The following is a 27712-nucleotide window of genomic DNA, read 5'->3' as shown; positions in this document are numbered from 1 at the left end:
GAAGTTGTCTCTCTCTCTCTCTCTCTTCCAAGCTAAGCATTTGAGGCACGTGTTTTGAATGCTTTACGAGCATTCATCACTATGCTTTAAGTGTGAAAGGGAGAGAAAGGGACTCGAGTGTAAAAGCGCTCTAAGTGTGAAGGGGGGGGGGCTAAAGATAGGGGGAAGGGCAAGGCCGAATTGGGAGGTATTAACTATTAAAGGGTCAAAGGTGTGCTATTAAGGGTCAAAGGTTACAAAGAAAGGGGGGGGGATCCCGAAAAGGGACAGTTAGAAAGAGAGGGGAAGGAAGGACAGGCTTTGTCCGCCATAGCCAGCCCTTCAAAAGCAAATCAAACAGGCTATGGCGGTTTGCTCACTTTTTCTTCCTCCGATTTGTATCTAGATTTGTTTCCCTCATATCCTCTTGCTCCTTTTCCATCCGCTCGCCATGGTTGAGATCCCTTACTTCGCTGCCATCACCACCTATTTCAGCTACGGCTTGCTCTTCGTCCTCGGCCATATTCGTGATTTCTTCCGCACCCTCTTCCGCACTGACCATTCTCACCCCCCGGTATGCTCCCTTTCCCTTTTCCGGTTTTTTGCAGCCCTGCATTAACATTTTTTCCCGTTTCCTCGGCATTGCTGTCCCGCCCCTGCATTTCCTGCGGATCTGATACGATGCGTCGCACGAGTACTTGCAACATTGAATCGTTGGCTTTTCTCCTGCTTGACGTTTTTCCCAATGCCGTTATGGTGGAGGAAAGGAATGGACAATATCATTTCAATTTGATTGCACGGACCCGCTTTCCCTCAGTAGCGCTTGTACTGCTTTTTTCTCGCAGGGATATGCTCCTCTTTGCCGCGATTTTGAAGACTTCTACACCCGAAGGCTGTATCACCGAATCCAGGTACTTGCAATCTCCGACCTGTTTCGAGCTCTCCGTTGCTTTGTGAGTGTTTGACTGTAGTCTCTTTTTAAAAGTGAAGAGAGGTTGCCCGACTTGTCGAGCTTAACGATATTTTCGATTCTGGATAGAGGCCCTTCTTGACAAATTTGCACTGGAAGAGACTTAATGTTTCCATACGTGCAGACATTCCATTACAAGTTGCAAGATCTTTATTTGTTTACATTCCTTTTGACCATAGGGAGAGACTTCTGTTTAAGTACGATTCGACAATTAAGAAGCCTTCAGCTCGAATCGTTCGTATTATAGTAGCTCCTTCTAAGCGATAAGCCCTATCATCGTCTGCTGGCGACCCAACCCAGAAATTGACATTTGCTTAATAGAAAGGTGTGGCAGAATATGAAAGTAGGGCCATGGTGGAGGAGTATGACATTTGCAATATCCTTTGTGGGCTGAAGCTGTAATCATCGCAGCATAATTACATTAGATGCCTGACAATAGATCTCATTAACAAACAACTTATCCGATATGTATCAATGCTCCAATTCGAGATAGCATTACTGGAGAGAGGAAACAAACTTTATCAAATTTGAAGCAGCGACACCTGCCGGTGTCTCACGGTCTTTCACTTGAAGAGAAACAAGTATGTGTGTTTCTAGCACGTTGGCTTGTTGGACCACCAAGTTGAAACAGCCGGGCTAGTAGGGGATACATCCAAAGGCTGAACCCTGGTTGTACGCTTTGGTGCTTGACATAATTCAAATGTCATCTGTTTAGGTCTCCGCAGTCATAAGTACTCAAATAGGCTAATTTTACCACGCTTTACACAAAGATCGAGCTGGAAGACCTGAAGTTTAGAATAAAAAAGCTAGTGGCTGAAGTTTTCAAGCTGAGATTTGACAAAGATAGATGCAAAGTGCTAAAAGTTGAGAAAACAGCCTTATGCTTTGACTTTTTGTGGCTAAAAAATAAAGATCATGACATAGGTTTCAAAAAGAAAAGATACTCAAAGGTAGTAAGTGTGGAAGATGTTTGCTCTTGGATAGATTTTCTTTTAGATAATCTTTACATCACAATAGGTGATTCTTTGTTTCAACAAATTATAGGAATCCCATGGGCACTAATTGGAAGATGTTTGCTCTTGGATAGATTTTCTTTTAGATAATCTTTACATTACAATAGGTGATTCTTTGTTTCAACAAATTATAGGAATCCCATGGGCACTAATTGTGCAGTCTTTTTAGCAAACTTTTATCTTTTATTTAGCACTAATAGCAAGCGGGGAGCTGAATAGCCCGTTTTTCTTTTAGTTTCAAAAGAGAGTTTGTTTGAGTATGCTTGTGCTTTCTTATTTTTGCCTCTTTGTAGAAACGATGCGCACAATCTTAGATATGAAGTCTTTTATCTATGGTGTATCGGCCTTAGATATGCTTAGAATGATTGAACATAAGCTGAAAACAAAAAGCGGGGAGCTGAATAGCCCGTTTTTCTTTTAGTTTCAAAAGAGAGTTTGTTTGAGTATGCTTGTGCTTTCTAAGTTAGAAATGTATTTTTGCCTCTTTGTAGGAAACGATACATAAGTGTAAAGGGCCATTTAGCTTTTTATGTTTTAAATAAGAGAGAGAGATTTTGTTTCTTGACTTGCTTGTTTATTTTTGCTTAGTCACCTGCTTTCTTTCTTCTTTATTTATTGTTTTCTTTCTCTTTTGTTTATTTGACGTATTTTAGTAAGCATTGGGTTTGCCCAAGAGACTCTGCGGGTCTTTAGAAACCCAGTATAGCTGCTTATGCTTGGGCACTGATGATGACATAAGTGTTGCTTTGCTTGCTAAGTATGTCTTCCTTTTGTTTTTCATAAAAGTTTTTGTTTACCTCTTTTTTCTTCTCTTTCATTTTCTCTTTAATTTTCTGTGTAGAATTTTGATCTTTAGAACAACAAAAAATCTAAATTTGTATGATTGGACTTATTCTAGTCTTACAAAGGTATATAATTCTACTGAAGCTCCGACTGAGTCAAACACTAAAGTCGGGTGCTACTTTGGTTTATTTGTAATTTTAGGACTGCTATGCATTTCTAGAATATATCTAGAAATGGGTACCTCGTTGTCCGTCAGTCTTTCCTCAATTAACGAACACCTGTTTTTTCTACGATGCTATTGCTTTTCTTGAGCAGTTGGTGCCACGTGTTAGGATTCTTTAAGCCTTGAAGGCTCTCAGATTGATGAAGGCAACAAATACCTGCAGGTTGATTTCTGTGTGGAGTGTAGTATTATGACTCAATTGCTGGGAGGGAATGTTGCATTTTACACCCCATCTTCAAACAAAAGTTATGTTAAACTTGTTGTCTATAAGCCAATGTGCTAGCAGCAGGGAATACAGTATTCTCTGTTTGATTACATTTTGTTGCTGTGTGTAGGATTGCTTTAATCGGCCCATTGCAAGTCCACCAGATGCATGGATTGATGTGGTAGAGCGTTATTCGAACGACAACAACAAGACTCTCATGTAAGTGATGCGTTTCATTTGGGATGTATCAAATATTATAATTTATATACATAAATGTTTTGGATGACCATTATCGGTGCTGTGGAGTTATTTCCAGCTAAATTCATATGTTGAGAAATCAAAATCAAAATGATTTTCTTTAGATCATATGTCTGCTTTTTCCATGCGTGACTTGCTAATGAACTGGAATGTGTGTTTCACGCAGTCGAACTGAAAGAACACGCAAATGTTTGAATCTTGGTTCGTACAACTATCTTGGTTTTGCTGCTTCTGATGAGTACTGCACACCGCAAGTGATCCAATCACTGCAAATGTTCTCTCAGAGCACATGCAGCAGCCGAGTGGATGGTGGTGAGATTTTGGAAGCTCATATCAGATATTCACTGCTACTGTCAAAATACCTCTGTGTGATCCATGTTCAACACGTGTATGTGGTTTAAACGTGACAGGAAACACGATATTGCATGAGGAGCTTGAAGCGTTGATAGCAAAATTTGTTGGAAAACCTGCAGCAATGGTCTACGGCATGGGTTTTGCTACCAACTCAACAACTTTGCCTTCTTTGATAGGAAGGGTAATCTTGCGCATATTCTAATCCATTTCAATGTTTCAAGAATGTGTCGCTTTCAAATGTTCTGGCAGTGGAGCTTTTTTGGGTGTGGAGAATTGTACTTTTGTAATGTTCCCTGTGCTTAGTCAGTTGATCTTTTGTGTACCTTAAAACATACACACTGCTATGGGAGCAATTTTAAGTTATATGTGCCATTTCACATACACTTTTGTAAGAGCCTTGATGGAGCATGTGCCTAGGCTTCTTGTTCTCATATGCAATCAGAGCTCTCTCCTTAATCTCTTAGATCTTTGCCTAGCTCAAAAAAAGGACTCTTCCTGTGTTATCTCATGAGAATGGGACACAAGCTGTCCCTCTCTTTTATTTTTTCAAAGTCCAAATTCTAAATTTCATCTGCGAAGTCCAAGTCTGTTTCTTAAAATCTTCATGTCACATGTATTATTTTATTATGATGAAGTTTTCGGCTTTGCTTAACATTCTAGAATTACTGAAAATTATGGCCTTAAGCTTATTTCATAATTAGTTGTTGCTTATCCTTATAAGAGGCCTAGCTTTGTTTCGCTTCAACCTGTCCTGAGTATTTTCCTGTTACACGTTTTGGCACAAGCTCAAATTTGGATCTTGAAATGATTATGTGTCACATTGATTGATATTGGTGCAGGGGGGCCTTTTAATTAGTGATTCGCTTAATCACTCGTCAATTGTTGCTGGAGCACGCGGTTCAGGTGCCAGAGTTTTTGTTTTCCAGCACAATAGTAAGAAGCAACTGTTCTTTAATATCATTTGTTGCTTGGTGTGCCTTGGCAAGTCGTATTCTTATGTAGTTCATGTGTTTCTGTGACAAAGGCCAATCCACTTAGTAGTTTTCAGCCTTTAAATGGCTTTGTAATAGTAGTACTTTTAGTAGGATTGCTACGTGGCATCCTTATAAGCATATTCCTATAAAAGGGGGCCTTGCTGTACCTTGTACTCATACTTGAATACCACTTAATGTACAGTCATTACAGCTGAGCCTATTCGCTCTAAGACAAACTGAACTAGGATTCCCTTTCCTAAACAGTTGCTTGTCACAAGCTTTGGATACCTCGGGTTTCCAGGTATCTTCCTAATGATTTGCACTTTGATTCATGTGTAGTTGCTGTTCTGTCAGATTTCTAATGGCTGCTACACTCTAGAGTTAGCCTTTTTAGTGGAATGAAGGCTGGCTGCTAGCTGGCTTAGCTACATTCGTATCAGAGCACTTTTCATCGGATTTGGTGGGGTAAATTTTTGTCAGTCCATTCTGAAACAGGCACCGGAGGCATTCACATTTGTTATGCCTTGGATTTCAGAACAGCCCCACAGAGGCCACTCCTGATGTCTGGAAGAGCGAATCAGATTTTGTGATTTTAATAGTTATGTGGAGCAAATTGCAGCTTTCAAAGCTGATTTGCAGAAATCATTTGCTATGACAGATATGGGCAGGTTGCATTACTATCTGGGCATCTAGTTTGCTAGTTTTGAGGGGGTTATAGTGATGAGCCAATCCAAGTACGTTGGACAGCTCTTACAATGCTTCCAGTTTGAGGATTGTAAGGCGGTTTCTACACTGTGTTTTCACTAGTTATGCATGCCTTCTCCTTTAGTCTTCACAAGAAGTTGTAGCTTGAATGAAGAGATTTTGGACTGCTTTTTGATTTGCCTTCTCCTTAGTGCTAGCCTTCATCATGTGAGTCTGCCCTTCACCTCCGGAGTGCCGATAGAAACTCAGTACGAAGACTTTGTATAAATGGATGCTCAATTATGTGTGGGTGTGTGGGTTGTATGTGCGAGAACATATGTTTATACTATGGTCTGCACCCACTGTTGGGCGTTGATGATGTCAGTGGGGGTGTCATAGTAGGGAGCCCCTGCTATGCGTGATGGAGTTTATGGTTTTCAACGTTATGAGTGACTATCATGAAATTGAAAATGCACTTTGTTGTGTTTTTAGAGGATGAGTTTGGGCATGTTCTTGGATTCATCTAGATACATGCCTTCTCCTTTAGTGCTAGCCTTATGCCTTCTCCTTCAGGGCTAGCCTTCACATGCGGAGTGCCGATAGAAACTCAGTATGAAGACTTTGTATAAATGGATGCTCAAGTATGTGTGGGTGTGTGGAATTGTATGTGTGAGAGCATACCCCAGTTGTTTATTCCTACTGCAACACCAGGAAGGCTCCAAGACATTGTCCTAACCGAAACAAGCGCATCCTTATTGCCTCAAGCAACATTTATTGATTCATCCTTCTCACAAGAAGATGAAGCATCAGTGATTGCAAGGCTAGATTGCTTCTTCTTCTTTGATCCAGCATTCAGAAATATCATGATCTGGTTTTCTACAATAGTTGCATCTCGTCCTTTTCATGGCATCTAAAGCATTACCACAATTCCACATGATGTTGCCATCTTTGCATTACCCTTATGATAGGTAGCAAATGCATGATCACCAATGATAGAGGCAGGGCTTTGCTCTTCCTTTAACAAAGTTGAAGCTATAATGGATGGGATTGCCCATGGCCGCCTCCCTCAATGTGGTTGCAAACCCTATGATAAGAGTTAGGGACTGCACTAAGTTTCATGGACACAATCTGACCATTTGGCATAAGTTTATCAATGTTGGCCAACTGCTCTTTGAAGTCCTTGACCTTGGTCAAGTAGGCATCCATCTCATCCATTTTCAAGGCATCCAATTGCTTTTGCAAGTGTGCAACTCTTGCTTCATTGACAAAGAGACAAATTTATCCCAAGCATCCTTGCTGTTCTGCAAGATTTGATGTAAGGAATTTCATAGACGTTGCTCAGCATGAACTTGTACTCTTTGCCATCCCATCTGGACTGATCTTGAGTTGGAGGCAAAGGAGCAATAGTGCTAAAAGAGCATTACCACCACCCTTAGGTGCATGTGATGCAAAACCTGCAATGATATTGTCACGAGGACGTGAAAGGGACAAGGGACAATAGGGCAATTTAGAGGACCTTTAGAGGCCTCTTAGGTGGGAAATGTGGAGGGACTATATAAGTCCCCATCCACCACTATTTGTGTACTTTTTGATGTGCATCTACTTCCATTTCCTTCCTCCTATGTGCTGCCTCTCTCTCCCAAGCTCTCTCTATCTCTCTTCCCCTCTCTCTCTCTCTCTCTCTCTCTCTCTCCGCAAGGCATTTGACACGGTTCCGAGAGCCCACCTCATACGGCGCCTACAAGACGTGGGTTATGACCAGGAGATCATTTGGCCTGTCATGGCACTTTATGAGAGAGTCTCAGGGAGAGTCCGGGCAGGATTTGGGTGGACAGACGAGATCATGAGTACTATTGGGGTCAAACAAGGGTGTCCTTTATCACCTACCCTGTTTGGCCTCTACATTGACGAGCTTGAGACAGTAATGCAGACACAGGGGGGTTGGTTGCTCTCTTGCTAGCACGCTGATCTGAATATTGCTTTATGCAGATGGCGCGGCTCTTTTGTCTTCCTCAGCAGAGGGGCTCTAGAGACACCGTGACACAGTACAGTCCTTTTGTGTTTCTCATGATTTGAAGGTCAACTTGGGTAAAAATAAGGTTATGATCTTCAATACATCTCGAGCCGTCATGCGCTAGGAGCACTTCGCATTTGATGGGTCACCTGTTGAGTTAGTTTCATCATACACGTATCTTGGGGTTGTCTTCTCCGGACCCATCTTCACTATGAGACCTGCGATGTAGGCATGCTTGGGCAGAGGATACGTTTCATTGGCTAGACTAGAGAGCCAGTGCTTCCACTCGCATTTTTAGGATCCACGGACCAAGGGGCTGCTTTTTGACTCACTGGTCTGCCCAGTGGGGATGTATGGCAGCCCTTGCTGGGGGCCAGACTTGTTGGATACAGAGTGGGCTCGTGTGAAGTGGCTACTGGTTCTCATGTTATCACAGATGATTCGCGGTAAGCCATCCGTTCCTCACCAAATCATTGAGGCTGAGTTTGGGTCATCCCCATTACAGCTAGATGCTGCATTTCAGGTCATCACGTATCTGTACTGAGTCAGGGGGTATGGGGATTACACTTCTGGGCGCAGCAGGCTACCATGGCTAGCATTGTCCTCCACTTTCAGCAGGAGGGGACTAGAGATGCTGGTATGCACCCACAGAGAGATGGTTTGAGTGACTGGGGCTCCACACGGATAGACTCCTTGCCTTCCAGTACAGCATGGACGCTTTGTTTTCTCCCCTCCTGTCACACGAGGTCAACTAGGTTATCTGTGAGGATTTCTTACAGCTACACACATGGTTGGGACCGAGCGAAGTCCGAGTGAAGCTTAGCTTCTGCTTACATATCACAACGGAGGGTTTCATTGACCCACTAGGATACACACATATCTATTTACCCCACTCATTGAGGATCGTTATAAGGCAGTTTCGGGTCTCTTCACATAGACTTCGTATCGAGAGCAGTAGAGCAGAGCGGCTTCCTAGGGAGAGGCGCATATGCACATTATGTGACATGCAGGAGGTTAAGACAGAGGAGCACTTCATCTTCAGGTGTCCTGTTTACTATGAAATCCGAGGGCATTTCTACTGCCTTTTTAGAGATAGCTATGGGGTTTTGTCCCGCCCAGACCAAAGTTGCTTGGCAGGCTTCATTCATGAGATACTCAGGCACCGCAAGAGGATACTTCGATCACGGAGACAAGAGCAGACTTCTTCCTTGGCTGAAAGCTCTCACGGAGTTCTTTCAGCCAGATCACATGGACCCCCACGAGACGAGGCCTCGATATGACCGTGACCTACAGCCAGTGACTCGATAGCTCAGACAGAGGGTTGATTTGCAGATTACACTTGGGGATATTCCCTCCCTGTTTAGAGTCGGAGCCCGACCTACAGGGGTTACTGTAGCACTTGTTAGGCGCAGAGCTATGACCAGGAGACGTCACAGGTTCGCACCCGTGAGTGGCCGACAGCACTCTATCGCCGATTTCATGCCTCCATTGCCTCATCCACCCTGATGTCTTCATGATGATGATGATGACTATGTTGTACTTAGTACTTAGTACTACCATTCTGCACTTTTTGCATTCTGCATTGGTGTGGATGCTCGTTTAGTAGCTCCACCCTCACATCTCTTTTCTACCAAGATTTTCACAGTCTCATAGACCCATCGGTCTTTCGAAGACTTAAATAAACTCTCTTTCTTTCTTTCTCTCTCCTCTTTCCTCTCCCCTCTCCTCTTCCCCCTTTCTTGCCATCTTTGGCCTTCACTAATGCTCCTTCATTGCATTGGTATTAGAGCTCCGACATTGGCACCATTCTTGCCCAATCCATATAGTCTTCATAGTGTGAATGGCTCCAACCTTACGTCAAAGAAGTAGCAGCCCGGACGTGAATGGCTCCAATCCCAAACTCTTAGGCGTGGAGTGACGGGTTAGTGTGATTTGCAACTCAAATGAATGACTCCCGAATCAACATGGTTGGTGAACCCGACGTGGTTTGGAGAAGCAGACGAACTAGATGACCAACTCTCCCAGCCCCAAACATATTTGCTGTGTGCCACGCTCGTGTTAGACGAGAACTGACAACATGCCCTCATCCGCACACGCTCGTTGTTGTCAGGTTGCTCTGCCACGCTGTCCTTGTTAGCCTACCATTGTCGCCCATTTGTCACCCCGCTATGTGCTCTGTCCAATCGCAGCCCACCTCTGCTCTGTCCTCGCCGTGCTTCTTCGCCGCCACCCGTCAAGCTTGCAAAAAACCTTAGTCTTCATAGGTTAAGTTAACCAAGGTTTGATTGATTGGGTTAGTTACTTGGTTAGGTTAATTAGGTATGGTTAGCTAAGTTAGGTTAGTTGGACAGCTGCATTGACCTAACTAGGGTTCAATTAGTCGTGAGGTTGGGTTAGACTAAGTCAGTGTAGTAACTGTCATAGAGTTCGTAGGTTAGTGCTGTCCTAACAGTCCTAGGTGACATATAGAACACCTTGGGCCCTTGGAAATTGTGAATGTGCAAGCCAATTACTAGGCAATTAATTCCTAGGACTAGTGTGCAACAATGGGGCAAAAAAGTGGTGTAATTAATCGCTATTATTGGCATAGGGCTCCAAAATCAGCACATGACACCTGTTGGGCATGCAAGAGGCCAAAAAGCAGGGTAGAAAGAGAAGAAAATTCGCAATTTTCTCTGGAGCCTTCCTGGGCGACTTGTTTTTAGGCTAGATTCTGGACTTCTGCTGCTACTGGTGACCTCCAGGCTGGTGGGCGACCTGTTTGGATGCTGTTTCTGCTGCTGGAAGCTGACCAGGAAGGACACTGGCTGGATTTTGCTATTTTTGGGTTCTAGGGTCGTGGCAATTTCTCCTACGTGCAGTTTTCACTGATTTTTGGGCACCAGGAGGAGAGGCGATTCATCTGGTGGCTTCCTGGGTTGCAGACAGGGATCATAAGATGGGGCGAAATACCTTCTGGCTGATTCCTGCTAATCGCTGCTGATTTTGGGACCTTTTCTAGGTGGGGCGACCTATTCTGTGTTTTGCTTTCAGGTTGTTCCGGGGTGAATCTTCAGTGCCTTGCTGGATTAAGGGTTTTCGAGACCAAACGACTTGTTTTTTTAGGGTTCCTGGCAGAGGAAGCTGGTCTTTGCCTAATATTGCCGTTCCCGGACTGGTTGTGGGATGGTTATTGCGTTTGGTACTGTTTTCAGGCAGGGAAAGGCTGATTTATGCTGTTGGGCAGTGGCTACAGATTGGGGCGAACTGTTTTGGAAGGGTTTCCTTGGTCGGTTGTGCCAGATTTTGGACGTCCTTGTCTTTTCTGCAACTGTTTAGCCATGCTTGGCTGGTTGGGCACTTGGTTGTGCGGGTGCAAAGGACAGAGAGATAGTTGATGCCTTTGGGATCTGTTGCACGCAGGAAGAGTGTGTGATTGCTAGTGATTGGATGCATATTCGCCATATAAAGTTGAGTAGGAATTACAGGGTGTGCAACATTTTGGGAGTCTGCGGGTAGTGGTTTGCCTGTGGTGCGGCTTTGAGGAGACCTTGTAATCAACCTCATGAATATTATAGAAATACTGCAAGGGGCGCTAGAGTTTGGGGCCAATCGGTGTCTTTGCTTTTGAGTAGGAGCGCTCTAGCTCCATGTGATTTAATCTCTGGTGATTAATAATTGAGTTTGGGGCCAATCGGTGTCTTTGTTTTTGAGTAGGAGCGCTCTAGCTCCATGTGATTTAATCTTTGGTGATTAATAATTTGATTATTTACCGTGTATGCTATGGTTAAAGTGGATTCTACCACCCTTTGATTAGTGAAGGCTGGTTTCAGCTATTCTAGAAGTTCTTGGCCACCAACACATGATGGATCATGTATGACCACTTGGTGCCATCAAGCTTGTCTTCGGGAGCAAGCATGATGAAGAGGTCAGAAAGGATCTCATTGATCCAAGCTCAAGGAGCAACTACCTTCTATATATGAATATGTGCATCCTGCACAATGCAGCAGCTGAAATAACCTGAAATTAACCCTGAGGCACAAGGGCCTTGTGCAAAAATTGAGTCCAATTTGTACATCCTAGTAGAGTTTGCGGCGAGATCTTTTCCCATAGATGTAGCAGATCATTACCTATCCAGATTGTCAAATAGCTCGGATGATAGATGCAGGGAGACAGAGTCACCATAGTCACGTCTGTTGGACCTCGACACGATGAAAAGCCCCGTTTTTTCTAGAATCCGTATTCTTTTAAGTTTTGACTCCATAAATATTAAATGATCTAACGTTGAAACTTGAGAAAGGAGAATGGAAGCTTGAATTTAAATAAATTTGAAGAATGTGTTTGTGTCTTGAATTTTCTTTTTAGGTATCTTGACTTGTATTTCTATTTGTTCACTGTAAGCTGGAATCTAATATATCTCATTTGCCCCTATTCTTGTATATATTCAAGAACATTTCAAAACCTATCAGAACTTGAGAAAGGAGGTTGAAAGCTTGAATTTAAACTAATTTGAAGAATGTGTTTGTGCTTTGAATTTCTTTCATGTCTTGACTTGTATTTCTCTTTGTTCACTCTAAACTTGAAAATAACATATCTTATTTTCCCCTATCCTTGTATATATTAAGTATCAATTGGAAACTTATCCGTTTTGTCCGAAAAGACGAAACAGAACGAAACGTGTCGAACGACGAAACGAACGAAACATTTCTCGTAGCTATGGGGAAAGCATTACCATGGCTGGCCCCTCTCATCATACATGCGCTATATCATTTTGGAATTATTATTTGGAATCAAGAATACCCACTGCAAGCATTCGAAGGATTAACAATTCTTATGTTATAGTATATGCACGAGTCTCCAAATGGTTCTGCTCGAAGGGCATGCCTATTGACCATTACTGCCATATCACTTTTTAATAGATGGTTCCTTCTTGTGCTTGACATAGCAGGAGATTCATCAAGTCATTAGGGACAATCTTTGGCAGGTACATACCCATAGGACATGGGTGCGGCAGCCACATGCAACGAAAATGCCCTTCATCAAAGAGCATTTCCTCCATCTCAGTGAGGACAGCTTCATCCAGGGACAAGGGGACTTACAGATTCACCTTTCCTATGCAGTATGGATCACCAAAGGCCAGCTCAAGACTTCATCCCACAGATTCTAAATTCAGGTGGGACGTCCGTAGATTGTTGCCACCCGACATTGTAGAGATCTGAGGCTTTGTGCTCTTTGCTCCACACAGGAGGTGGAGACGGAGGAGGATGCGATGCCCCAAACACTACAAGATCCAGGGGAGATATCATTGTCTTTTCACACATGGGTAGACAGACATGGCTAGAGTCATTCATTTACCAGACCATAGGTGTGCCGCACTATTGATACACGAAGTTTACTTACCCATGTCTAGACTTGTAAGGCCTGCCGCGAGCCCTAGATCAGAGTCTATCTGAGTTTCTCTCTTAGTCTAAACTGGATATTTGACAATTTGCTAGTCTATGTAGAAGTTCCAACAAAGAGATCACATAGGATTTACGAACTATTGTTGCCACTCTTGGCTCTGCTGAAACTATGAGATGCATACCTTGAAATAAAAGCAATTCTTTGCCATGGTTCGCTCTGCTGAAATGTGACCATGAGATGCATGCCTTCAAATAATATCAATTCTATATCTTATGTGTGGATTGCATAATTGATTGCCCACCTCAAATTACGAAAAGAATTTGACATATAACTCTTGAAGCTTGATAGAATACACAGGTGACCTCATTTTGTGTAAGGATGCCTTTTGGGTGTAAATTTTGTAATCTGTCCCTGTAGCACCTGAGCACCTGGAGGAGGTCCTGCGCGATGCCATTGCTGATGGGCAGCCGCGGACTCATAGGCCTTGGAAAAAAATCATAGTTGTTGTTGAGGGCATTTACAGCATGGAAGGAGAACTGTGCAGGCTCAATGAAATAGTTGCGATCTGCAAGCAATACAAGGTTTGGCCTCAATTCCCTCTATTTTGTCGAATTGGCTGTGGATGCCTGTTCTATGCTCGTTACACATATAATGAGTGGACTTCTGTGAATTTGTCCTTGTGTGGGAGGATGTCCTTGTTGCTCTTGATGCATGCATACCATGCCGTTTAAGTTTTTTGTTCCCTGTGGTCTTATTCAATAATAGCTGCCCGCATGCAGTGTATTTATATATGAAGCACTATAAGGATTTCTGTACCTTCATGTGCAGGCATATTTTTAAATCAATGTGATGATCAGGTTTTGGTATAGTGGATATACATATTGCCCTTGATGCATGCATACCATCCTTATATTTATCCTGTTGTCTTATTCAACAAAAGATGTCCACATGCTATTCTGAAGCAGTATGAAGGATTTCTGGCACCTTCATATGCAGCCAATTTTTTAATCAATGTGGGTGTCAAGACAATTTTTGTCGGGTATGTCTTACCAAGCTTGATTTGATTGGATGTTTTAAAACAGGCGTATATCTATCTTGATGAGGCACATAGCATTGGGGCTATTGGTAAAACAGGGAGGGGTGTTTGTGAACATCTTGGTGTGAATCCAGCTGACATTGATATCATGATGGGGACATTTACAAAATCATTTGGCTCATGTGGAGGCTACATTGCTGGTTCTATGGTATGTCATGCCGATTGGAGAATGCACATGCTGTGAAGTTGTTGGATTGCCAACATGCACAATTGTTTTGTTTAAATGGTGTATTTGTGACTGTCTTTAATTTGTACAGGAGCTCGTGAAATACCTCAAATATGTAAGCCCAGGCCATCTTTATGCAACCTCAATGTCTCCTCCGGCAGTGCAACAAGTCATCTCAGCTCTGAAAGTCATTCTTGGTGAAGATGGTTCTGATAGGGGTGAGTTTGTAGAAGCTTTTCTATTCTCTTAGTATTGTGTAGAATCAGTATGGATATTCATTGGTTGAAGACTGTTATGCAGCAATGTAAGTAGTGATATTGACAGCTCTTTTGTAGTCTCTAATTACAGTTGCATGTCCCATATCATTGTGGGTCAATGCGCAACATGGGCTGCTAAAAAAAGGAATCGCTTATCTCTTACCAGGTGCTCGAAAGCTTGGTCAAATTCGTGAGAACAGCAACTTTTTCCGGGAGGAATTGAGAAAAATGGGGTGTGAGGTGCTTGGGGACCCAGATTCACCAGTGATGCCCGTTATGTTGTACAATCCTGCCAAAATCCCAGCCTTTTCACGTGAATGCTTCAAACGCAATGTATGTGAGGCTTTAACAGATTTTGTATTCATTTGGTCCTGGGGAGTGTTCATACTAAAAAAAAATGGACTGCTTGTGCTCAACAATCAAACAGGTTGCTGTTGTAACTGTTGCGTTTCCTGCGACTCCACTGCTGTTATCAAGGGCTCGTATTTGTATTTCAGCTGCTCACACCAGGGAAGATTTGCAACGTGGACTGGAGGTAAGCATGGGCTACAGATAGTTGACTCATTCTTCTGTCACCCAGCATTTCAATTTTCTATGTGAACATTGCTGCATCTGTGGGCCAGCTCTTCTTATTTAGGACAGTTTTTATCTTGATTTGTGCTATGACATCCAGGATGAGAGGGGGGCAGTCAAGCAAAGGCAAAGGGTAGCAGCAGGGTGTGATTTTGTGACTGTTCCGTCCAGCTACCAGCCAACCTAAGACATCCTTTTCACCCAGACTGATGGATCCAGTCGAAAGTCTCAGCAGCAAATAGGAACAAGAAAGGGGCCAACGGCACTATGGGATAGAGCATGAGGCAGAAAAGGCTTCTTTCGTGTGGCAAGTGATTATCATGTGATTCCCCTTATAAGGGGTTGCAACTCCTTTGATGCACTAATTGTGTTTGTATCATGAATAACGTCAGGGAGGAAGGGTGCCAAGTGCAGAAGCAAGACCTCGACTAAGATCACATAGGTTGGATCCATAAGGGTGATCGCATGGCACTGCCTCATGTCATCTCATCCCACCCCTTGGGGATAAAACATCCAACTGTGTGAAATGGAGAGTTGCATCAATCCTCTCTCTCCTCTTCTCTTTTGATAGTCCTAGAATCAATAGGCACTCTGTTTCAAGTGGCCTAGCAAAAGGATCTCTCTTGGATATTTTTGCATGGAAAGAGCCTTGAGACCTCAAGCAATTCACAGTCTAGGAAAAGGGACACCAGGAAGCTCATCGTTGTATTTAAGACCACCCTAGTTATTTGGGCCCAAAGCTCCTCCTATGCAGTCTCTACCTGAAGGGTAGACTTCTCTACCTTGAAGAACTACTTGTAGGAGGAGGTCGTCATTGGAGATGAAACAAAGAGCGCCACGTGTTAGTGGGGGGACATTGGTTATGAGGGGTCCCACACCCTAGCCATGCTAATCTCTCTCTCTCTCTCTCTTCCAAAAAGCTGGCGGGGTGAGAAAGAAAGAAAGAAAGATGTATTAACGTCCATGGGAGAAATTGAAGCCCGGCACCGTGGTGGCTTGTTTGTGAGCGGCGAAAATGTCTCGGATCTACGTCTGTCGGGCTGTCTCACGTTGTGGTGGCGGGGGAGGGCATGGTCTTAGAGTGACCCCTCGTCTCGGGCGGCTCCCTTGAGGAAAGTTGTGATAGGCCGGACCTCAATAGAGTGTGCTCTAGTTGCCCTCTGTGTTGCAAGTGATCTTTGTGTCTCGCTCTTAGTGATCTAGGCTGACTGCGCATCAGCTAGCTCCTCCTCCACCCTGTTGTGTCTTGGAGAACACTTAAATGCAAAAAAGTATGTGACATGTGTCGTTGTGCCCTGTCAGCCTCTATATCCTGTGGTCTGCTCTCCTCCTGCTGCTCTCTAATTTATCGTACTAGAGTATCCTCGTGTCGGCGCATCTCAAGCAGATAGAGGCTAATGCAGACTTGGTCATGGAAGTGGATCAGTCATGAGAGTGGGCCGAAGCCGCTCCCCTTTTGGTAGAGGCAATGGTATATAGTAAGCTGGGTAGGCACATAGAAAATGCTCCTTTGTCTCAACCACTCCCAATGTGCATAGCATATAGGTCCGCTGCTCTCGAAGTATACCTGCTGCTCGTCTCGTCTCGTCTCAATTGGCAAATGATGGGATGAAATAACATTTGTCCAACGATCCTCAGTGCATGTGAGACTCGTGTCCTCGAGATGTTGGGGTTTGATGATGGATCGCTCCTCTGATACTCTCAGGAAGTGGTCACGATAGAATTGGGACTTGGTGGGGAGCTCCTGATCCCCCTCCCAAGTCTGAGATGTATGAAGTTGGAGGAGATTTAATTGTATGATACAGTTAATCTCATCTTGCTGGATCAACTTACGGGGTGCATTCATGCCGTACTGAAAGGGGGGGGAGCTTGTCCATTTGAATACCGTGCTTGGCAAACCCAAGAGGAGTCATAGTCCTTTACAGATCCACACTTTTGGGGGCCATTTCAGTGGAGCAGAGAGATCCACACTCCAGGTTTCTTTGGATCCGGATTCGACACATGGATAGTCGGGATCTGTTTATTGTAGTTTGCTACTTTCCCCCCGAGACCTCCCGCTTTGCTAGAGATATTCGAGGGGAGGATGAGACATTACCATTTGCTGCTCTTTATCAGTCCATTGTTGACTTCTGTAGCCGCGGGGAAGTCGTCCTAGTCGGGGACTTCAACGTGAGGACAAGCGCTCGTCAGGCACCACTCCTCGACTTCAGGGATGATTCCACTCTACTGCCAGACATTGACCTTGAGGAGGCAGGTATGCTACGAGTTTCGGTTGACAGACGAGGACCGCTCACATCTTATGGACAAGCCCTATTAGACCTCGGTAAGATGCATGATGTCATTATCTATAATGGTCTTGATAGATGACCCGGTTCAGGTGGCTTCACTTGCTTTCCACATGGGGGTGGCTTCAATGTTGTGGACTACATCATGGGTTCCCTTGCCTTCACATCTCGCATCACTGACTTTACCGTAGCACCTCTCCCTCTAGGGGTTGATCATACATATCTCTTCTTTAGCATTTCTACCCCCCGCCGCACATCACTTTCTACCCTGTTGAGTTCTTACTCCACCTACCATGATATACGCTTTAATTGCGATCACTCACCTACTTACTTTGGCCGTCTGTACATACTGATTACGCACGCACGTTCTATGATATCCCAAATCAGCCAGCCCCTAACCTATCACATATGCCACGCCCCACATCCTGCACCCTCTTCACTAGGGGGGGGGATAAGGATGCTGTAATGAAGCTTCATAATGGCTGAGCGAAGGATCATGCATTGAGTTCATTGCATATGGGATTAAGCTCCTAGTCCCGATCTTAGCCAAGCTATTTAATGAAGCTGTTTGCTTGGGGTTTCCACGCACCTGGACCATCAACACTATCTCACCCATCCACAAGGCAAGGGATCCCATGAACTTGGAGAACTACAAGACCATTATGATTGGACATGTCATGTCCAAGATTTATGCATTAGTACTTGATTCTGAGGTCAACAGATTTGCGTAGTATCGAGGACTCAAAGCAACGGGACAGGTTGGTTTCAGACGGGATCATGGGACCATGGACCATATTCTCGCGCTCAGATGTATCATTGAGGAGGCGAGGGCATGGAAGCAGAGGGTTAACTGTTGCTTTAAAGATTTCTGCAAGGCATTTGACACCATTCCGAGAGCCCGTCTCATACATCGCCTACAAGATTTGGGTTTCGACCAGGAGATCATTTGGGCTGTCGTGGCACTTTATGAGTGAGTTTCGGGCAGAGTCCGGACAGGATCTGGATGTACATACGAGATCATGAGCACTATCGGGATCACACAAGGGTGCCCATTATCGCCTACCTTGTTTGGCCTCTACATCGATGAGCTCGAGACAGTGATGCAGGCACATGGTGGGGTAGGTTGCTCTCTCGCCGACACGCTGATCCGGATATTGCTTTACGTAGATGACGTGGCTCTCTTGTCTTCCTCAGCAGAGGGGCACATACAGACTTCAAGAAAGGGTGAAGAGCACACACAAGCACTTGCAGCGAAGTTTTCATCAAAGAGCAAGTACAAGGCATGCAAGCATTGTGGAAGACCAATCATCTTGAAAAAGATTGCTACAAGATCAATCCTTGCACTTAAGTGATTGTGCGGTGAGGTTACTCACAATTGGTCGGCTATGGAGCCTTGCTGCGCATTGCAATCCATTGGTTGTTAGTCGAGGGGCACGGTAAAAGCTAAGGGTTGAGTGCAGATCAATCCTTGCACTTAAGTGATTGTGCGGTGAGGTTACTCACAATTGGTTGGCTATGGAGCCTTGCTGCGCATTGCAATCCATTGGTTGTTAGTCGAGGGGCACGGTAAAAGCTAAGGGCTGAGTGCCGGCCTTGCATTCCAAGGGATTGATGCAGTAATAACACCTTGCCAGGGTTGAGATTGTTGGGCAATCTCTACTGTGAGAGCTGGAGGCAGGTTGTCAGAAGGGTTTTGCCCTAGGATTGGATGCCCGTATTGTAATGGTTGGCTGAGTTTGCTGGAAGCAGAGTTTACACTGTTATCTGGATGTGTGTAGGAAGGATTCAGAATTTGTTGTAATTTGTTTTTAGTGGAATAAATAATAAAAAAAGAAATACCGCAAGGGGCACTAGCTGATTTGGGACCAGTCGATGTACCGTGTTTTGAGCAGGAGCATTTTAGCTCCCTTGTGCTATTGTATTTGCTGTGGTTGTCTTGCCAGTGGGATAATACTTGCTAAGCTTTGTTTTTACTGTCCTTATTTTAACATAGGCTGGCTGCAATGAAGTCCTTCTTCCCAGTTGGAAGGTGATGCTTGGTCTCGAATCAAAGCTAACAATGCAAGACTATACACTCATCATAGCAGCTATTGGAGGGGACTGATCCACCGGTGGCGTGCCGGGTAGGTGGATTTGGTGGCATCATGGAGGTAGCGGGTGATAGTAGTGGCTCTATCCTCTAATAGGGGATATCATGGAAGTAAGCAAGCATAGTAGAGAGGCGGGCAGTATAGGCGGGGGTTGGCTCTTGATTCTTGATAAGTGGTATATGTGGGATGGGATGTGCTTGGTGGTGGGAGTGAGATGGATAAGCTAAAAAATAGGTAGGTATGATCAACTCCAGGGGCAACATGTCGAGGCTATCAAGGAGCTGATGGGAGGGGGGTAGACCACACATGAATAATAGCTGGATGTCAGAAAAGGCACATGAATTGGGCTTTTGTGTCTCACATCACAGACTTTTCCATCAGTGGATCCCATGATAGTCAACTCGATTAGACCCTCCATGTGGGAAGCAAGTAGGCCCATCGGAGACACATTATAGATAATCAGATCATGCATCGTGACCATGTTTATGAAGGTCTGCCCATATGAGATGATTGGGGATCGTTAGTCTGGAAACTTGAGAGATGTGTACCACATCTAAGTGAATGTCTTGCATTGGGATTGTGCCGTGCTTGAATTAGTGTGATCAGTACCTTGCAGTTTGCGGTCCTGTTGTTGAAGTCTCTAAGAATAGGAAATTTCTCTTGAATGGAGAAGTCCCTGATATCTATACATAGGACGGAGGTGCCTCTACCTCCTCTCAGAGCTCCTTGGCAAAGTCCGAGGAAAGTAGCAGAGTGTGACGATGAAGGTATCGCACGAGGATGTGCGAATTTGGCAGTGGGCACGTGGGTCGCCTTGCTCCATAATGATATCCCAATGAGATGACTAGGCTTTGGGTTTTGATGAGTCTTTGTGTAAATGTCATAGACATCGACTCTCGAGGCAGGTGCATCAAGGGCCTTTATCTAGGATCAGTGAAGAGGTGTCCCTCATGTACCGCTGCTCACTTTCCCTCTATGCGGGTGGCAACCTGCTACTTTAGGATGACTCATCTCTCCTCTACTTGCAGAGCAATAAGATCCTCATTCATGTGAACGTGTGGGTAATCTTGGAGATTGACCGCAATGTCGCCAGTTGAGTGTTGGTGCAGAGACGAGACACACGAGGAGAGAGCAAGCACAAAAAGCTCGAATGATTGATTGATTCAGAAGATGTGACTAAAGTCACATCATATACATGGATAAGGTTGTGCTGGTGCAGAGACGAGACACACGAGGAGAGAGCAAGCACAAAAAGCTCGAATGATTGATTGATTCAGAAGATGTGACTAAAGTCACATCATATACATGGATAAGGTTGTGCTTGCTAAGCACACCCTGAAGGTCACATGGAAGTGTGCCTGCCAAGCTCGGGGGAAAAAACCTCCACTAGTTGGAGTAAAAAGTGCCGCGGGCCTACACCTAAGGTGTCACCCTACACTCCCAACACATAGGTGCTAACTCCCAACACATAGGTGCTAACAAACCCCCCTGGAGTGAAGTGGTGACAGTGTACAAGGCAAATGTGATATCAATCACCAAAAGGAAGTAAGTTCAGAAGCTTGCGAAAGCCTTCGAACTTCTCACGAGACAATGCTTTGGTGAATATATCTGCCACATTGTCATGTGTAGGTACATAGATCATGCTGATTTCTGAGGCAGACAATCTCTCTTTGACATAATGATAATGAACCTCAATATGCTTTGTGTGAGCATGGAAGACGGGATTCTTCGCAACTGCCAAAGCACTCTGACTGTCTGTAAAAATAGAGGTAGCAGACTCCTGTCTCATACCCAAATCAGCAAATAATTGCCTGAGCCAAACACACTCAACGGTGGTTGTGAAAGCTGCCCTGTACTCAGCTTCACAACTGGAAGTGGCCACGGAGGGTTGCTTCTTACTCAACCAAGAGATGCATGTGTGCCCAAAGTAGAAGCAAAAACCTGAAGTGGACACTCTTGTGTCAAAGCATCCTGCCCAATCGGAGTCACAGAAAGCATGCAGCTGTGGATCAGCCCCCTTGGGAAAGAATAAACCAAGGTGCATAGTACCGTGCAAATAGTGGAACACCCGCTTAACAGCCTACCAATGCTTGGTTCCTGGGCAATGCATGAATCTGCTCAATAAGGAGACCCCAAACTGAATATCTGGCCGTGTATTGCATAAATAAATCAAACAGCCCACAGCCTGCTGGTACAATGTCTGATCAAAAGCATCCCCAGAATCTTCAATGCTGAATTTCATCCCAGTCTCCACAGGAGTTGCAACTGGCTTGCAATCTTGGAAAGAGAACCGCTGAAGCAACTTCTGGATGTACTTAGTTTGTATCAGAACAATACCATCATCCCGCTGTATAAACTGAATGCCCAAATAAAAATGCAAAGGGCCCAGATCACTCATCTCAAATGAGGAATGTAATTCAGCCTTGAAGGCTGCAATATTTTGCTCATTGGGGCCTGTGAGCAGCATGTCATCAACATATAAAACAATGACCAAAAAACATCCTGAGTCCTTTTAACATAGAGGGTACTCTCAGTTGGACTGTTGCTGAATCCCTGGGCAACCAAATATGTGTGTATCTTTTCATACCAAGCTCTAGGTGCCTGCTTAAGGCCATACAGAGCTTTGCGAAGCCTGCACACCAAGTGTTCCTGTCCATCCTGCATAAATCCACGAGGCTGTGTAACATAAACCTCCTGATGCAAGTCTCCATGTAGGAACGCTGTTTTGATGTCCAACTGATGTACTTGCCATCCATGATGGGCTGCCATGGCGATCATGCATCTGATAGTGGTCATGCGAGAGGTAGGGGCAAAGGTTTCATCAAAATCAATACCCTTTTGCTGAGCATACCCTTTCGCAACGAGTCTTGCTTTGAAGCGGTCTACTGAACCATCAGCCTTCCGCTTAATCTTGTAGACCCACTTAGTACCAATGGCCTTTTTGCCTGGAGGCAATTCAGTTAAGTGCCATGTTTCATTTTGCATGATGGAATCATATTCTGAATGCATGGCTGCCATCCAATTACTGTCCTCTGCAGCATCCTCAAATGTCAGAGGTTCTTCATCACTACATGTGCTCTGAAAGGCATAATCAGTAAACAACCCAGATGCATGATGAGATTTTGCACGAGTCCTCGCAGGTAAAGGAGTATGTAACCTGCTGTCCCGTAATGTTTCAATCAGCCACCTGGGCACCCGTTTGGATGACTGAATGGCTGTCCTTTCCTCATCAACTGCCTGGTCAATATTTGCCTCATCTATAGGCATATGTGGTTCAGCCACAATAGGCTGATTAGTTGCTGTACCGGCCTGCGTAACAGCATGGGGAATCAAACTGGAATGTTTTGAAAATGAGGGACCTTCAGTTGTCATGGGCAGCATTTGTTCAAACACATCCCTGGAGTAGACATCAGGCTGTTTTTGACAGGACAGCAATGGCTGAGTGGAATCCTCAGCAAAAATGACATCCCTGCTTGTAATAATCCTCCTGTTGGATGGATGATACAGCCGATACCCTTTGCTTTCAACACTGTACCCCACGAAAATGCATTTGAGAGCCTTATCATCAAGTTTAGTACGATGTTGCTGTGGCACATGTGCATAGGCCAAGCAACCAAATACTCTGAGATGAGCAACAGAAGGCTTCTTACCATGCTATGCCTCATACGGGGTGAGATTATGCAAGGCCTTTGTAAGTACATAATTTGCACACATGAGAGCTTCCATCCAGAACCTGTTGGGCAAACCTTTGCCTTTGAGCATACATCTACCCATCTCCATTTCCGACCTGTTTTTCCTTTCAGCGAGCCCATTTTGCTCTGGGGTGTATGGAGTGGTACACTGATGGATGATGCCTCTCTCTGCAAGATATGCATGAAATTCCTTGGACATGTATTCTCCCCCTCTATCAGTGCGAAGTGTCCCCACTTTTTCTGAGGCATAATTCTCAACCTGAGTAATAAAATGTCTGAATTTTGTAAACACCTCTGACTTCTCCTTCAATGGGTAGAGCCACGTGAAACGAGAGAAATCATCAATGAAAGTGACAAAATACAGATATCCCCCAATAGATGGAGTCCTCATAGGACCACAAACATCACTGTGTATAAGCTGTAATCTATGGACAGCTCTGACAGTCCCATCTTTGGGAATCGGTGTGCGATGCATCTTCCCCAAGATACATCCGTCGCATACATGGCGAGTCGGAGTATGTATGTGTGGCATCTCGGACACCATTTCATGGCTGTGTAAACGCAGCAAACTTCTGAAATTGAGATGGCCAAATCGGGGTGGTGGTGAATAAAGCATCATGCAAAGCACTCTCATAGTGATCAAGTCTGTAAAGACCGTGGCATAAAGTTCCAGAAGCCACAATTGTATCACCATCACTAATGTCATATACGGTGCATCTATCATCCAAAAACTTCACCATTAAGCCACCACAGGCAATGGCTCAAACTGAAAGCAAATTCTTTTTGATGCCAGGCACCCATAGCACATCAGAGAGTGTAAATGCACCACCATTTGCTGCGGTAAGTACAATCTTTCCCACTCCTTGCATAGGATGGGAGGAGTTGTTGGCACATGTCACCGTGCCTCCATGAGAACCAGTTGCATAAGATGTAAACAAATCCTTCTGTGAGGTAATGTGCTTGCTAGCACCACTATCAAAATACCATACATTGGCATCACTCACAGATAGGCATGCATCATGAATAGACGGATTGTAACTGCATAACACTGCAAAAGCCCATTCCTCATCATGGGAGGATGTATAAGTGATTTGCAGCCTCTTTGTTATCCGACTTGGGGACATTATCCGTCACTGCCATGCTGGCCCCTTTGCTCTTTTCCTTCTCAAGCCTCTTGCGACATTCATTAATGTAGTGTCCTGGCTTCCTGCAATAGTTGCACTTCCCCTTTTTCTTGGGTTTATCACCCTCTTTTTCATACTTGCCAGATGGCTGGCCTGCATCTTTCTTGGGCTTGCTGCCCCCTTGAAACGCAGCCTTACCTTTGCCTTTTTGGCTGGCAATAAAAGCCTGATCAGCCACACGCATCACAGTCCTATTATATCTGGACTGCTCCTCTTGCAAGAGTACATAAACAAGCTCATCGAAGGTAATTGAATTGGGATTACCCTTCATCATAAGCCGCATAGTAGTGGACACATTCTGATACGTGTTGGGGATGGCCTGCAACACTTTAGAAACCAACGAGGCATCCGGAATAATCTCATCCATAGATGCTAATTGCTCCCGTAAATCCTTTACCTTCGTGAGATAATCATCCATGGAATCACCATCACGCATAGGAAGAGTCTCCAATTTCCTCTTCAAGTATGCCACACGGGCTTCATTCTTGACTTGGTACAACTTTGCCAAAATTTCCCAAGCTGCCCTTGCTGTTTTGCATGACCGGATGTGAGGAATAATGCTTCTTTTAACAGATAATGCAATCAAGGCATGTGCATTGGCATCTCGGCCATCCCATCGACTCTGCTCTGGAGTAGGTGATTGTGATATCTCTGTAATCCGAGATGACTCACCCTCTGAACTAGGTGAAGGAGTAATTGTTGGTGCATGTGGACGCAACTGAGTGCCATCCTCAATGCCCCAAAAACCTTTGGCCACAAGCACATGTCGCATCATGTACGACTAGAGAGGATAGTTGGTCCCATCCAATTTATCTTCTGCAGAGAGCAATCCAAAAACATCCCTTTCTGCCATTGCAATTGCACAGAATTTTCCCAAATTTCTTCAAGAAATTGTACTGCAAAACTGAAAGCCCCAAATTTCGAGCTTGAAATTGCAATCAGAAAGGGGCAAATTCACTAAAAGCCCCAAATTTGCAATTTCTGAACAAAAGCCCCAAATTTTAGACCAAATCTGCAGATCTGTCTGCAATGTTTGCTTTGCAAGTAACTGTGAACCTGAGAATACCCAAATGACAGCAAAGAACTGCAAATATTTGCACAAGTACCACAAGATCTGCTGGTACTGGAACTGTACGGAAGCAGGACTGACGACCTATACGGAAGCAGAAATGAAGGAATGACGACCTGCTGTACGGAAGTAGAAATGAAGAACTGACGACTTGATGTACGGAAGGAGAAATGAAGAACTGACGACCTGATGTACGGAAGCAGAAATGAAGACTTGTTGTGCGGAAGCAGAGCCTGTACGGAAGCAGGAATGAAGACCTGCTGTATGGATTGTACACGCAGGTACAGCTGCTACGTACGGTGATGACGCAGTTGATGATCGCAGCAAGTAGATCAGGTACACGATGGTATGGCAGGTACGACGACGATTACGTAGAAGGTACATCAGGTACCACACGTACGGTAGATACGAAATCAGGACCTGTACGCAAACAGGTACGACGACCTGTTGTACGATGTACTCGTGTAGGTATGGCAATAGCAGGTACAGTGCTCGTACGGAAGGTACGACGATGGTACGGATGGGGCAGGCGTACGGCGTAGACACGTACGTGCCTTCAGGCTGTATGGCGCACTTGCAGCAAGCTGTACGGCAGAATCATTCGAAATGTACGGACGACGATTGTACGGATGGCGTGCTCCAATGAGAATGCAGCGTACAGACAGAATGCAACAGGAAGAAGAGCACGAACTATCCGGGCAGGAGGAGCTTGGGCTGGAAGCATGAGCTCAACGAGGCTCTGATACCATTTGTTGGTGCAGAGACGAGACACACGAGGAGAGAGCAAGCACAAAAAGCTTGAATGATTGATTGATTCAGAAGATGTGACTAAAGTCACATCATATACATGGATAAGGTTGTGCTTGCTAAGCACACCCTGCAGGTCACATGGAAGTGTGCCTGCCAAGCTCGAGGGAAAAAACCTCCACTAGTTGGAGTAAAAAGTGCCCCGGGCCTACACCTAAGGTGTCACCCTACACTCCCAACACATAGGTGCTAACTCCCAACACATAGGTGCTAACATTGAGCTTGTGTCTCTCTCTGAAACGTATCACTAGGGGTTGATCTCTAGTTGGATCTCGTCCAACCTGCCATGCCCCTTCAATGTGATGCTTTGTACCCCAAGGGTGGAGGTTGCAAAAGTGGTGGCATCTGAGACACATTGTGTGAGTGGGTGAGGGGACAGAGTTGGAGTCTGGGTGAGCCAGGAGGGCCCTTCTGAGGGGCCCTAGGACTAGGGGAATCGCTAGGAGGTGGGTGGGCTGAGATGGCATATTGGAACTCCAGAGCGCCATATCATGGTATGTGGTGGCGCTTTCCCCTGCTCTACGAGTCAACCTCATGTTGTACTGGTCTTGGTACTATCCCTACCCTGTAACTTTCTTTGTCTTTGTCTTTCGTCCTTAGGCTTCTCTTTTTCCCTTTTCTTTTTCCATTGTGGGAGAGTCCAAGTCCATGGATAAAGTGGAGGGGAGAATGTCCACTTGTCCGTTTCTCGGGCAGTGAGGGAGAAAGAGAAAATGCAGCTATAGGGAGCAAGGCTGCAAGGCCCGAAAGGGCTAGGGATAAGTTGAGCTAGTGGAAGGGGCCTGGAGGTGTAAGGGGCTGGGGGCCAGGGGAGACCGGTTGGAGGAGTAGAGATTACAGCAAAGGAGGCTGGAGCGAGGAGGAATGGATCAAGGGAGGGTGGGCTGGAGCAAAGCGGGGGCCGGCTGAGAGTGAGGCAGGGGGGGAGGGCTGGAGGGAGGCAGAATGGTTATATGGATGCAGGCACAGGCGGGCTCTTGATTGTGCCAAGGCTGGAGCGCATAGGAGGCAGGCTTGGAGAGAGAGAGAGAGAGGGAGAGAGAGAGAGAGAGAATCTTGGCAGTAGTTTTTTGGTCCAGATTCTGCATTTGATAGTGTCCTATAGGTTGCTAAAAGGTTTTGGAACCCTCTGATAGTGGTACAATGAGATAATTTTGCAAGGGTTTGTTTCACACGGCTCTGTTTTGTCAACACAGTTTCACCAGTGATATCGGCTTGCCTAATTTGGATTAATTTCAGCATTTGAATTTTGTACGTCTATACTGATTACTACAATGCCATTCATCTCATTGACAATGGCCTTCCAGTAACACGTCTGTCTCTTTTTTTAATGTGCTAGTCCTCTAAGCATTGGCATCGGTCTAATGTGTGCAGGTAATAAATGAAGTTAGTGACATGGTGCACTTAAAATACTCTCTCAATGCTGCTCAGCAGGAGGAGAAAATGAGAAAAAAACTGAGCTGATACAGCTATTCTGTGTTAGCTGGGATACAGTTCCCTGAATGTATGAGAGGAGATGGCTTATTTTGTGGGAAGTTTTTTGGAGACTGGTGGTAGTTAGGTTTCCATTACTATGTACAATATGCTATTCAAAGCAGAAGTGTAATCATGAAAGGTGATTATTTCATTTCTAAAGTGCAAAGTTTTGGTCTTT

At 44.8% G+C, this 27712-nt stretch overlaps 1 protein-coding gene and 1 pseudogene across 1 annotated transcript; one reads left to right on the top strand and one right to left on the bottom strand.

Moving 5' to 3' along the window:
* The first annotated feature begins 252 nt into the window (after positions 1-252).
* LOC147888028 (long chain base biosynthesis protein 2d-like) lies at positions 253-27712 on the top strand. Its single transcript, XM_087393120.1, has 12 exons — positions 253-553; positions 825-890; positions 3304-3392; positions 3598-3743; positions 3842-3966; positions 4625-4718; positions 13257-13420; positions 13922-14083; positions 14193-14319; positions 14525-14691; positions 14786-14893; positions 27433-27712. The coding sequence occupies exons 1-12, from the start codon at positions 431-433 to the stop codon at positions 27520-27522; spliced, it is 1461 nt and encodes a 486-aa protein (XP_087249246.1). The 5' UTR covers positions 253-430; the 3' UTR covers positions 27523-27712.
* LOC147888029 (secreted RxLR effector protein 161 pseudogene) lies at positions 20835-21554 on the bottom strand (annotated as a pseudogene).

Source organism: Dipteris shenzhenensis, chromosome 22 (genome assembly GCF_047967505.1).
Source record: "Dipteris shenzhenensis isolate YYH24624 ecotype China chromosome 22, Dip_SZ_1.0, whole genome shotgun sequence".
In the NCBI taxonomy this organism is placed as follows: domain Eukaryota; kingdom Viridiplantae; phylum Streptophyta; class Polypodiopsida; order Gleicheniales; family Dipteridaceae; genus Dipteris; species Dipteris shenzhenensis.
The sequence above is the reverse complement of the archived record's forward strand: the minus strand, read 5'-3'. Positions and strand labels throughout refer to the sequence as shown.

Excerpts from the sequence above, each read along its gene's own strand:
- LOC147888028 (XM_087393120.1), top strand. The coding sequence starts at position 431 with ATGGTTGAGATCCCTTACTTCGCTGCCATCACCACCTATTTCAGCTAC. Across the intron at positions 14,084-14,192 it reads GCTACATTGCTGGTTCTATG|GAGCTCGTGAAATACCTCAA; the intron begins GTATGTCATGCC and ends TAATTTGTACAG. Across the intron at positions 14,320-14,524 it reads TGAAGATGGTTCTGATAGGG|GTGCTCGAAAGCTTGGTCAA; the intron begins GTGAGTTTGTAG and ends ATCTCTTACCAG.